Source organism: Hemiscyllium ocellatum, chromosome 34 (genome assembly GCF_020745735.1).
Source record: "Hemiscyllium ocellatum isolate sHemOce1 chromosome 34, sHemOce1.pat.X.cur, whole genome shotgun sequence".
Lineage (NCBI taxonomy): Eukaryota > Metazoa > Chordata > Chondrichthyes > Orectolobiformes > Hemiscylliidae > Hemiscyllium > Hemiscyllium ocellatum.
In genome coordinates this window covers 22,414,284-22,426,694 of record NC_083434.1, presented here as the reverse complement: position 1 = coordinate 22,426,694, position 12,411 = coordinate 22,414,284, and the positions used below count along the sequence as shown (strand labels likewise).

At 36.4% G+C, this 12,411-nt stretch overlaps 1 protein-coding gene across 4 annotated transcripts in view; it reads left to right on the top strand.

The window, feature by feature from the left end:
* The window catches only part of si:dkey-118j18.2 (uncharacterized), a 67,813-nt gene extending 59,112 nt beyond the window's left edge, over window positions 1–8,701 (top strand). For 3 of the 4 annotated variants that reach the window (XM_060850288.1, XM_060850287.1, XM_060850289.1), the window contains 2 exons: window positions 3,946–4,084; window positions 4,696–6,494. In XM_060850288.1, the coding sequence (XP_060706271.1) occupies window positions 3,946–4,084; window positions 4,696–4,919 (363 nt within the window). In that variant the 3' untranslated portion in view covers window positions 4,920–6,494. Of the gene's footprint in view, window positions 1–3,945; window positions 4,085–4,695 lie in introns of all 4 variants that reach the window. The other variant, XM_060850290.1, reaches the window with a different exon arrangement.
* The last annotated feature ends 3,710 nt before the right edge of the window (window positions 8,702–12,411 follow it).

The window sequence follows — 12,411 nt, the reverse complement described above, 5'->3', positions numbered from 1 at the left end:
TGTCACTACAAAATTGTTGAAAGTAAATTTAATGATCATGTTCCTGTTGGGTAATGAAGGTGGTTAAGAGCTGAGGGAAAGGGATAGTGATGAAATAGTAGATACACTTCACAGAATTTAGAATTGTTATGGTATTTCCTTGTTCCTCTAAATGTTTCACTAGGATTGATAGCTTGAAATTTATGTTAATTTTTAGTAATTATGAAATCAAAATACATCCTACCGGTCTTAATTAAATGACAGCTTGATTCTTCCCTTAGACTTTAAAATTGAACAGTAGAGATCTACTAGTTTATGTAGGCCTTCTTTTGTAAAATTTGGCACTTGATTGTTAATCATTTTAGAATATTTCATTAATATGTTTCAAAATCTTTAGCTATTATTGTATGTGACTGATAAATAAATGTTGAAATAACTGACTGCAGTTTACTCAGGGTAGTTGCCCTATATTGCATGTTCTTAATGCAATGCCATGGTTTAGTTTCTTTATTCTAATTCATAATATTGACAAGTTGAATCTTAACCTCATCTTGTTTCTGTATTGGATTTTTGACCATTTGTTTCATCCTTTTCCAAATTTAACAGGTTAGTTGGCCATACCGGATGAGCGCACTCTCAATGATCTTCAATTTCAGTTATGCCACAATGCTTTATGATTCCTCACTTTGATGAGCTTAGTAAACATAACACAAAAAGTTAGCCAAAAACTTGGTCTGAGATATTGCACCTCTTCCTGAGCGAGAAATAGATTGTGTATCTCAGCAATTTAGAAGAGAGCAATTCGTTAAAGGTGAAGAAACAAACAGTTGGTTCAACATATGCCACCACATCTCATAGAATCAATTAGGCTGATTGGCCTCCTGCACTCACACCCGTGTTAACTCTTTTAAAGTCTTTTGCAATTCATCCCACTCCTTGCTCTTTCCTTAACCTATCAATGTTTTCCTTTGCATTTTATCCAAGTCCCTTTTGAAAATTACTCCTAAGGCTGATACATTATTTCTTCCAACCATACAAATTAATAGTATTAATGTTTTTATTTTAATCAAATCTCATCATCCTTCTGGTCATTATGACAGTTGTCTTAAACTTGTGTTCTCATCATTGAACTAGGGCTAATCACTTGGTTTGATGGTGAAGGACATGGTAAAGGATGTGCTAGACTACTTGCAGATTGTCATAGAATACATTTCTACTGTTGTTGGTGGCCCACAGTGCATCATAGCTACCTAGTTTTGAGTTGACAGATTTCCTTCTGATGCTGTCATAATCAGCAGTGTGTGTGACAGAGGTTGGATTGGTAAGAACAAGGTCTCACTACTTATTTCCCCTTGTTTCCTTCACCTGCCACAACACCAGTCTAGCAGAAAAGTCCTCCAGGATCCAAACACTTTGGGTCAGGAGCACCACTAGTGAACAATACTTCATTTTCTGCTTTTGTCACCCACAGTGCTGTTCAATATGAAGGAATCATTGACTGAGGAAATATGATAGGGGTAATCAGCAAACTTCCCTGTCCATGGTTGAGCGCATGCCAGGAAAGATCACATGTTTGGAGTCAACATTGAGGACTGCAAGGGTGGCTCTCTCCCAACTGTGCTATTATGTTGTCAATTCCAGATTTTAAAAAGTAATTACATCTATTCATTAATTGAATTTAATTCCAGCAGTTGCCCTGATGGGATTGATAGTGTCCTCCAAGAAATAGCCTGGAGCTCCGGGCTACCTAGTCTAGTGCTTTTACCACTACGTTGCCATTGTCACTGGATAGTAGATAGATTACTGCAATAAAATTGGCTTTTAATCCGCTGTTTTCTTAAGTGAAATGAGAGCTCTCTATGTTTTGAGTTTTTAATTCATTAACTTGATTAAGCTTGCCTGTAGTTTCATCGTGTATTCATTTTAACTTGAATTCTGGAAGTCTTGCAGAGGGGGGAGGAATCCAGTGCTTTAACTAAGTGTCGGTCATAAATTAGAAATTTAGTAGGTTGAACGAACTAACGCTTCAGTCTGCCCTCTTCACTTAAGTTTGCTGATTACATTTCTGTGTTTGTAATGCTTTTGTTACCAAAGGAGAAAGAAATCAGGTGGTCAGCTCAAACGATCATGCCTTCCTGATTCAAATGAGCTGTTGGTAAAGATAGTGGACAGCCTAGAATCTAGGAGGGAATGTTAAGTAGGGACTGTTTTAAAGAGTTCTTGTTTGAAATCGTGTAAGAATATTCAAACAGAATTGACAAAGATTGATTTTTTTTTAAAAGAAGCATTGAGCAGATTATGCTGTTGTTCAGTGTCTATAAAAGCAATAATAAAATTTCCAATTTAAAAAAAACTGTATAGGTGCTCCACAGTTTATTGACTTAAACGTATGAGCGAATGTTCATTGACCATAATTTTAAGGAATATCCTTGTTAAAAGCTACAGCCTGTCTTGAAATGGAATGTAATTTGCTGATTCCATTACAATTAGTTTAGACTGGCCAGAGATGAGGAAAGGGTTGGAAGCGGAAAATATAATTGAATAATTACAGGAAATGTTTCAGTGGGCAAAGCAGGATTCTAAAGCTAGCATCTCTACAGTATTCCTGAAACAAGCTCAGAGATTGTAATTTGATATTGGTAGTCTTGAAACATGAGCAGCAGCATATGGTGTGGCAATACAAATATGATTATTCTATGCACTGGGTTTTCCAAATTACGTTTTCTTCCCCCAAATTCTGTGAACTTTTTGTCACTCAGTATGTCCAACACCCTTTTTGGCACATTCTGTAGTCTTCAGTTTGAGATGTTGCATGGTGCATATGCTTTCCATTTAGCCTTTTGCCTATCTTCATTTATACCCTACAAATAAAACATAAAATGACCATAATTATACCACAAATTTCAAAATAATTATTGTATTTTGATGTCTGTTAAGACTGTAACTGTACTTGTATAGCCAAAGTTTTTTTACCTTGGGGTCATCAGAATACCCCAGTACAGTACAAAATTTCAAATCATATTTTATACAACGGAGAAAAGATATTGATTGGTTGCTGAGTTAACTCTGATTTTTCAATGGCAATACTTATCTCAAGCAATTGATATTCATAGGCTGACTAAACTCCTAAAAGATGCAAGGCTTGATGTAGTCCTCTTATGTTTGCAGGTCTCTGTGTATCATATTTGCACATGCTAGAAGCTGTATACAAAGTTACAATACAAGTTTGCCTAATCGTTTTCAATTAGTCCATAATGTAGCTATTAGCACACTCAGGATTGTTCAGCAGGTGCTACTCAATTGCAAAATCCCCTCTAATAGTAGACTAGCTTTCAATGCCATTGCAATGTCAGCTATGTAGGACATTTGGCCCAAGGATTAGCTAATTGATTGATTGATTTCAATCAAACAGCATACTCCTTTCATTCATACTAATAGGCAGAGCACAGTCCATACTCAACAGCCTGTGCTTGCAAAGCCCAAAATAATACATCAGCTGTTGGATGTGACTCTGTAATTTACCCACAATTTCTGAATTATTCTGTGTGCGCAAATAATCAGATAGTCAGTTAAATTCATAATGTGGCTCATTTATACTTTTTTTGATTCATGGGATGTGAATGTCATCAGTTAGGACAGTAGTTATTTCTCATGCCTAATTCCCTGGAGAAACTGATGGTGACCTGCCTTCTTGAACTGCTGCCCTTGGGATGTAAGGAAACTCACAGTACAGTTGGAAAGTGAGCTTCACGTTTTGACCCAGTAATAGTGAAGGAATGACAATTGAATTCTACATCAGGATGGTGCAAGGTTTAGAAGGGAACAAGCTGGTGGCCATGTTCCCATGCTGCCCTTGCCCTTCTAGAGGTTGCAGATTGCTATCAAAGAAATTAAATATGTTTAATGTCTCCTATGAAAACTTGATGCAAATTGAGATTTGTTGATGGCTAACTTTTTTTATTGCAGAGTCCCATGTGGTATAGTTGGTATGGTGGTCAGGATGATAACTCTGTTGGTGAACCTTCTGGGTCACTACCTCCTGCACCTTCTTACAGTCAATTAGAGGTACCACCTCCATATGAAGCAGTGTCAAGAGGTCAGTCAGGTAGGATATCATTTCCTAACTCTAGAACTTCAATTCAAATAAATATTCCATTTTGTCCATTTGATTGTTTATATTTTATGAACAAATGGGGTCTAACTCCTGCTTTAATGAATAAAATTGCTGTCAAATTGCAAAGTTTTGTAGCATGCTTAATTTGCAGATGAGCCAACATTTTTTGAAGTCACACTGGCCTATATGTTACAAGTTTTTCTTTTGACTACATGTTTGGTTGCTTTAATTTCTTTTGGTATTTAATCTATAATTCAATGCATTAGGAGATACAAATGCTGTGTGTTCCTTTGACATTGATCAAAGTGTAGTTGGGCAAGTGCTTTAGTTAATGCAAAGTCTGGGTATGGCACTTTTTGGCTTTCTATTTCCACAAGGTAAAACTAAATTGTGCATTTTTTTCTTGCTCACTCTCATTTTCACTGTCTTATTTATATATAAAATTTGTGCGTACTGGAAGTTTAAGCAAAATCTTCATAAAACTTCCATGCTTATTGCCTTGGTTATAAATATTGACAACCCAGCTTCAGGATCTTGTACTAAAATGTTGTTAATGAAGAGTACTTTAAGAGAGAGACTTTTCTTTTTATTTACCTACACAGATGATTTGAAACCTCCACCATATACAGAGTATGCAGCCAGTAGTATTGAAGAAGCCCGTGCCCTTTCTATCCCAGAAGGGTATGACGCTTGCAGCTTGAGTGATGCTCCTCCTCCATACACTCCTAGCCCATCAGCTGATGCCGAACAGCAGGATAATTTGGCACAACCTAATGCTCAGGAGACGGGCAGTACCACTACAATAGGCTCACCATGTCAAGTCTGAAAAAAAAATCCACTTTCTGGGACTGCTGTGGAAAGATATTTTGTTTTCTTCAGAAAAATCCGAAGCATCTGAATTGTCTCTTTTTTGGTTTTGTAAAGATTTGATTTTTTTTTTGTACAGTTTAAAAGACATTTACAGTGATGCACTACATAAGATTGCATTGTTCACTGTTTGCTGCTATCAGCGCTACCTTCTCTCTTTGCAAACATTATTCGCACTTTCCAAGGAAGACCCTGAGGAAAAGGATCATACCTGGTTTTAAAAGATTGTATATTTGCCAGTGACTACAATATGCGTACCACAGTGCTGGGAGGGTCGGGGTTGCTGAGGCTAGGGAATTGGGTTGGGTGGAATAAGAGCAGTACTCAACCATGAGACCAGATGCTGCCAACCAGGGAGACTGAGACTGCACACTCTAAACCTTAAGTGATGTCTCATGACCTCATAGTTACAGATAAACAAGAGGTAAGCATTATCTGATGGGCACTAGGACCATCTTGTGTTCCTGTGTTATCAAAGCTTCTTCAAGGTCATTCCTTGCATTCTATACTTTGTGATGTTTTGCCAAGACTGCATCTTTGCCTCAAAGAAAACCAGCTTCCTTCTGACAACATGAAGGGACACCTTCAATTTTAGACGAATGCACAAAAGTGTAGACTTTAAAGAAGACCTTTTTGTCCTACGAATAGTTGCTAATTTGCTGCAAAAAATGTATTTTTTATAGTAGTGTAATTTTTTTAAATCTCAGTGAATCAACTGTATTCCAAGTTCCCTTTCTCAGAGTACCAAAACTTTCAGCTTAAATATTAACATAAAATGATCCCGTTGTCTCAATATTTACACAGAAAGAACTAAATCTCTTTGTTTCAGACTTCTAAAACAAAAGAAATATTTGCTGTACGAATAATGTTGTGAATTGAGACCTGTTTGTCTGAATTATGAGAGTGGACTTTATTACTAACGGTAATTCTAACGGTATGCCTATATGCTCTTAGTGTTCTGAAACACTTGAATATTTTCCCACTTTTTGTTACAAGTCTGTATTTTGGTAAGACTTTAAAATGATGATGTACACTCATCCCAAATACATGGAATGCCAGGATTGAATCTAGATTATTTGCACGGACATATATCCTGTGGTTTTAGTTTAAGTGAGTTGAACTTTATTTTTCAGTTCTTCAGACTTTTATTTGTACTGATATGTTTTCTCCCATGCATAAACCAATCTCCAAGGCGCATTTGAAAGTTTATATATTTTTTAAGAGGTTATTTAATTAAATAGATAGGTAGCTTTGTTAATCATGTTTTTTGTGGATGGTTTTTCAAGAATCTCTCAAATGTAACTTCTACCTGAACAACCTTACTCTAAGAATTTTATGTTCTGGGAAGGTTCATAGTTTCCTTAAATTTTATATTTTACAGTTGGTTAAAATTAAAATAGAATTTGACAGTTTATTAGACCTGTATAAATGTTCAGACCAACTTTGTGGACTTGCTAAATTATGTAGATTCTTAACCAACAAATACAATTTTGGTGATTCTGTTTAAACTTGTTTTTGTTCCTCTGTTTTGTTTTCATTGATTTTTTTTTGGTACAATTGTTCTTGAACAGTGTGCACAACATGGAAACATTTTTACAATTTTCCTGTAAAGTGATAAGGAAAATGTCTCATAAAATGTTTTTATCTCAAATCACCAGCCTGCAATTAAACAGAAAGATAGAAGTAAACAATTGGAGCTCAATAAGAAAGTGACGTGCAGTTTTAATATGTGTCTCTTAGAGTCTGACTCATACTTTTAATTTCCAAGAGCCAATCACTTGCCAGAATATCTGGCACATGACCCTTTTCATAGCTGTGGTTGTTAGTAATTTTCTTTCAAATTGGGCTCAAGTCATTGATAAACCTATGCCCAGGAAAAATAGTTCAAGAATTATTTTAGCTTATTTTCCACTGTATTCATTTGCAAGTTTTCAGTTTGTTCAGTTCGTAGTTGCTTGGGGTGTAAGGGAGAAAAGGGTTTGCTCTGTGATTGACAGTGACAAGTGACAGTCCCAGTGATCTATAATGAGCCTTCACTCTTTCGCCAATTTTAGTTTTAATAAGACATAAAAGGAATATAGAGTTTAGGATTTGAATTTGAATTTGGAAGATAACCCAAAAGAAGTGCATTTGTTAGAGCCCTGCTATTTCAGAATAAAATTAGGAAGCAGCCTCACAGAGCAGTAGAAGTATGCACCTCACTCTCCCAAAAGGCTGTGGATTGTTGATGAATTGAACTGTTCAAGATTGAGTTGTTTTTGTTATAGATATGAAGATACACAGATGAAAGTTGGGTAAATGGAGTGGATCAGCTATAATCTCATGAAATATCAAATTAGATATGAGGAACTGAGTGGCCTGCTCCTGTACTTATATTCAGCTGTTCGCAACTACAAATTACTGCAATTAAACTTGCAATTTTTCTTTCGCTTGAATTAGCTAGTAGATTACTAATCTATTTAGGTTTTTAGATATTCACTTACTGTTTGAATGTTGTCATTGATGTCCTACTAATTCTGATGACATAAGCTAAGGCCAAAACTTGAAGTGTCTGTCAAAAACGTCTGAGAGTTGTAATGATCACTAATGACTCTCCTAAGTCATTGTGTAAGTGAAATGCTTGGGAGTTATCCTGGACAAGATCATATTTCATGCTGCTGATGAGAACTGAGATGTTTTCATAGAATCCCTACAATATGGAAATAGACCATTCAGCCCATCAAGTGCACACCAACTCTCCAAAGAGCATCCCACCCAGATCCACTCCCTAACCTCTCCTTGTATTCCTTATAGCTGATCCAGCTAGCTTGCACATCTTTGACACTAGATGTGCTTCCCACCTTCCTCTAAAGTGAGATTGCTGAAGTCATTTTAACTTAAAGGTACATTTAATTTGACATTGGCAGTTTATTTTTAAAGAAGCAAATTAGTGGGAGATTTTGTATTTCAAATTGCTGGCTTTCTCAGAATAAAATGCTGATTTGCAAAGTGCTTTCAAACAGTCAGCTGCACAGTGTTTGACAGTAATGAAATGTGATTACCACACAAAAATACACACGTCCTGTTTTGTATTATTACTGGTAAAATACCCCTGGAGCTGTTTATAATACTTTACAAGGGCAGGAACATGCTACAAAGTTAATTGCTGTTCTATAAACACTGGGCTCCTAGGTCAATGAAAAGACTGCAGGCACCCCAACTCCATTTTGTTCAAGTGTTTCTTAGTTTCTCTAAACTTCTGAATGTGACAATGAAATGTAGCAGGAAATGTATGCTTTTTATAATGTTTATAAATTATTTTTAGTTGTTCAAGAAGAGTAGATATTAAAAATATACACATAAAATGGGATTAGTGTTGGAAGTTTTCTGAAAAAACTCCACAGTGACACCTGTTGACCAGAGTATGCAACCACTTTGCTGCCAACCTTTGATGTGTTTTCATAAATTGTTCACAAGATTTGGAGATGTCGGTGGTGGACTGGGGTGTACAAAGTTAAAAATCGCATAACACCAGGTTATAGTGTGGCACTAGCTTTCAGAGCGCTGCATCTTCATCAGGTGATTGTAGCTGATGAAGGAGCGGCGCTCCAAAAGCTAGTGCTTCCAATTAAACCTGTTGGACTATAATCTGGTCTTGTGTGATTTTTAACTTTGTTCACAAGAATATTTGTGACAACAGGAAATGTGCATACACCTGTGATTAATGTATAGATAAATTACATATGTGTACAAATGGATAAACTGAACATCAAAATGTCGAAGGATATTTAAATACATGAGTTTTTTTTAACAATGGAGTTTACTTTTTTACAAAGTGTCTGCATTTACTATTTTTGTTTTTATATAATCATCCTATTCATGGGATTTAGTCATTTTTACCCCTTACTAAATAAACTAAATACAAAGATCAGTGTAAATTTTAAATTAAATTAGATAAGATTTTACTGTGAATTTATCATGAGCCATTTTAGAGCGCATGCCACCAGTGTAAATTACTTTTTGAATATGAAAATTGTCCAATCTGCCACTATAGGTTTGTTCCCCATATGTTTTCTTCTCAACACATTACTAAGTACCCTGTTCACCAACTCGATAGCCTTTCATTAAGTACTGAAAATGTGTTGCTGGTTAAAGCACAGCAGGTTAGGCAGCATCCAAGGAACAGGAAATTCGAGGTTTCGAGCCAGAGCCCTTCATCAGGAATGAAGTGGCCCGAAACGTCAAATTTCCTGTTCCTTGGATGCTACCTAACCTGCTGTGCTTTAACCAGCAATACATTTTCAGCTCTGATCTCCAGCATCTGCAGACCTCACTTTTTACTTTCATTAAGTACTTAATGGTTATTAGAGGAAAATGTACCACCTATTTTTTGTGCCAAGTTGCAGTGGTATGCTTCCTGCCTTCACCCAACTCCAATGGTTCAGATGTGAAAGGCATCATCTAAATACTGCATTTCATTTTGAAGGAAAATGTTGCAGCTAACAAGAAAGAAAACTGTATTTTCAGGTTGTATATATCCTCTCAATGCCCTGAAGGAAAAAAAATCTTAAAATAATGGGCACCAATGTCATGAAGGCAGTGGTATCCTGTTCTGGGGAAACAATTCTGGATGACTGCAACTTGCAACCATGTGCACTTTCTCCATAATTCTATTAGCTCCATGCAGTCATGCTGCTGTCAGTGTTAGAGAGCAAAAGATGGTACACCGTGTCACCTGTAAAAGGTGAAAAGCTTTGTAGCTACTTCTACAATAATGGGCACTTGCTAATAAGATTTTCTTTAAATGAAAACAAAATTCAGGAGAACTTCAGCAGTTTTGGTAGCATCTGAGGACAAAAAAATAGTTGTGGTTTGGATCCAGTATAACTCTTACTTGCTTCCAGAGAAGTCTGATTAAATTTGAAACATAAATTAACAAAGAGAAACAGAATTAAATAAAAACTTATTGGTATGGTCATTCACTAACTAATTTATTGAGTGATGGGGGTCCTTGCAATTTTTGCATTGCAACCCCCAATTGCACTGGGCTCCTGCATCCACCTGTGTGCAGTTGATGGTGCCCTGTACCATCAGGAAGTCAGAATGCTTGTGAAGCAAGATGCTCACTCACCTGTTTATTTTCCCTCTACAAGGAAAGGTAGTTCTCTAATCTTCATTTAAACCCTAGATATTTCCTTGGGTGGTAAATTGCTGATATTAGAGCTACTGCAGGAGAAAAAAAAGTGAAGATAATTTATACAACCTCTAGAAAAGTCATTCTCATACTGATGTGAGACTCCAGGCCTTCAGAAAGGAACTGGCACAACTTTAACAATGTGTCTGAGCTAGCAATGCTTACATCCCACGAACAAAACAAAAAGCCTCCTGAGGCACTCATCCTGATTCATCCCAGATTTTTTCTGGCTCATTCCTCTCTGTTTTCTCTTCCAATTATATGGCTGAGCAAGTGGCAGTGTAACCATTTCCCCCGTACTTAGCAAAGGCGATGTAATTTTCCCAGGCTTGCTGTGATCAGCAGTAAATTCTATACACTGGTGAGTTGAGGCATACTAATTCCACTACAAAGAACAAAAAATGGTGGAGAAACTCAGTAGGTCTAGCAGCATATGTAGAGACAAAAACAGCTATCTTTTCAACTCTAGCAACCCTTAGTCGTAGCTAGTGCTCAACCAGCCTGATTACAGCACAAGTCAAAAGTTTTGCTGCACCGTGTTGAGTGGCCTTAAAAATTACTGAGGACAAGGCCTACCTTTTCTCCCCCCAGCGATCTCTGCACATTTATTGTACAATCTTACTATTTGTATGTTGTATTAGCCTGGAGGCTCTGAAACAAAACTGAAGCTGCTGGTGGAAAAATTAACATTTCGCAAGTTGAACTCCAGCGTTTCAATTCATCCAGCCTACTGTTAAACTGCATCTTCAGTTTTAGGGGAGTTCAAATCCTGCCTTCATGTCATAATGTAATCAACATTTATCACTTTTAGAGTAAAAGATTTTGTCTACAGTTTAAGTTTACTTTTTACTAACTTAAATTTCCCACTTTTTTTTATTTTGACCGTTAAATATTCAAGGAGTACCAGAGCTATACAATTTAATATTTTGCATTATTGCAATTAGTATAAAGAAAGTTATGTAGCAAAATAGTAATGCAGGTTAGAGGTGCAGGCACACTTATTCTGTTCCATTTATTCAAGAAACAGTACACAAAAATTAGTTTTGAAAATATGTATGTCTCTAGTTATCATTGGATTTATAGACAGATTTCCTTTCTAGTAGGTGTCATATATTTGCATGTCACATTTCTCTACATATTTAAAGGGCTACCACCTTAGGGCGCAATTACCATTTTTGATTGGAAATAATGTTGAATGTATGTTGCAGTTTCATCATTGCAGTACAGATGCTTTATAGCTCTCCAGTTTTCATAGGGGCCTCCCTTTATTACATCAGACACCATTAAAGGGCCATGAGTACCTGCATAAATAGCTATTTTTCTTGGAGAAAGAGATGAAGTCAAACCTATTCCTTTGTGACTTTATTTGCACTACCACTGTAGCAATGATCTTTGCATTCAGGCTGTTGTTAAAGTGGGAATATGCCTTAAATTCAGGATCTAAACTTGAGTTGAACATAGCAAAGTGCAGTCTGAATACAAATATAAAAAACAAGAGGAAGCCATTTGGCCTTTTGAGACTGCTGTGCCACTCTATGATTGTGGCTGATCATCCAAATCAAAATATCTGTAATAAACCTCTTACTGGCCTCAGATTAGGAGCTGACTTTGGATTTGCATTGTTAATTTGATATCCATGCTGGATAAATCACTTCACAATGACATTAAACCTTTGGTCTGCAGTTACTTAAAAAGCTGTTCCATCAATAATGAGAGACTTCTGAGTCAATGTTGCTCTGAATGGAGATGTTTTTAAATCAAAAAAGGTGTAGGTGAATATTTTTTTTTCCCCAGTAAGCAAAATGTACGGTCTTTAGGTAATTAGCAAAAGAACTGCCTTCTATGTTATTGAAAACCACTTCCTCTTTCTTACTTCATAACTTTTGAACTCCTCAGATGCATCTCTTAATTCCTGGTCTAAAGACAACCATTCCAGTCACACATAACTGGTACCCTTCCATTAAATCTCTTTGCATCCTGTTTTGTCCTTCCCCAAAATGTAGTACTCACAATTGAATCTAATACTCAAGCTGAAGGTTAGCTTGAGGGTTTTTATAAACATTTTGCATAATTTCCTTGTTTTTCATGGTAATCACACACTCTCTTTTAATGAAAAGGAATAGGGGTATGGAATAGGATGCAATCATGGAATTTAATCCATATCTTTTTCGGAAAATTTGCATCATGATTGTGCATATGGTCTCCCTCCGTACTTTAATATTCATCATTCATGTAAATTTATGGCTGTCTGGGGTTGCCAGACTTTTTGCATTATTGA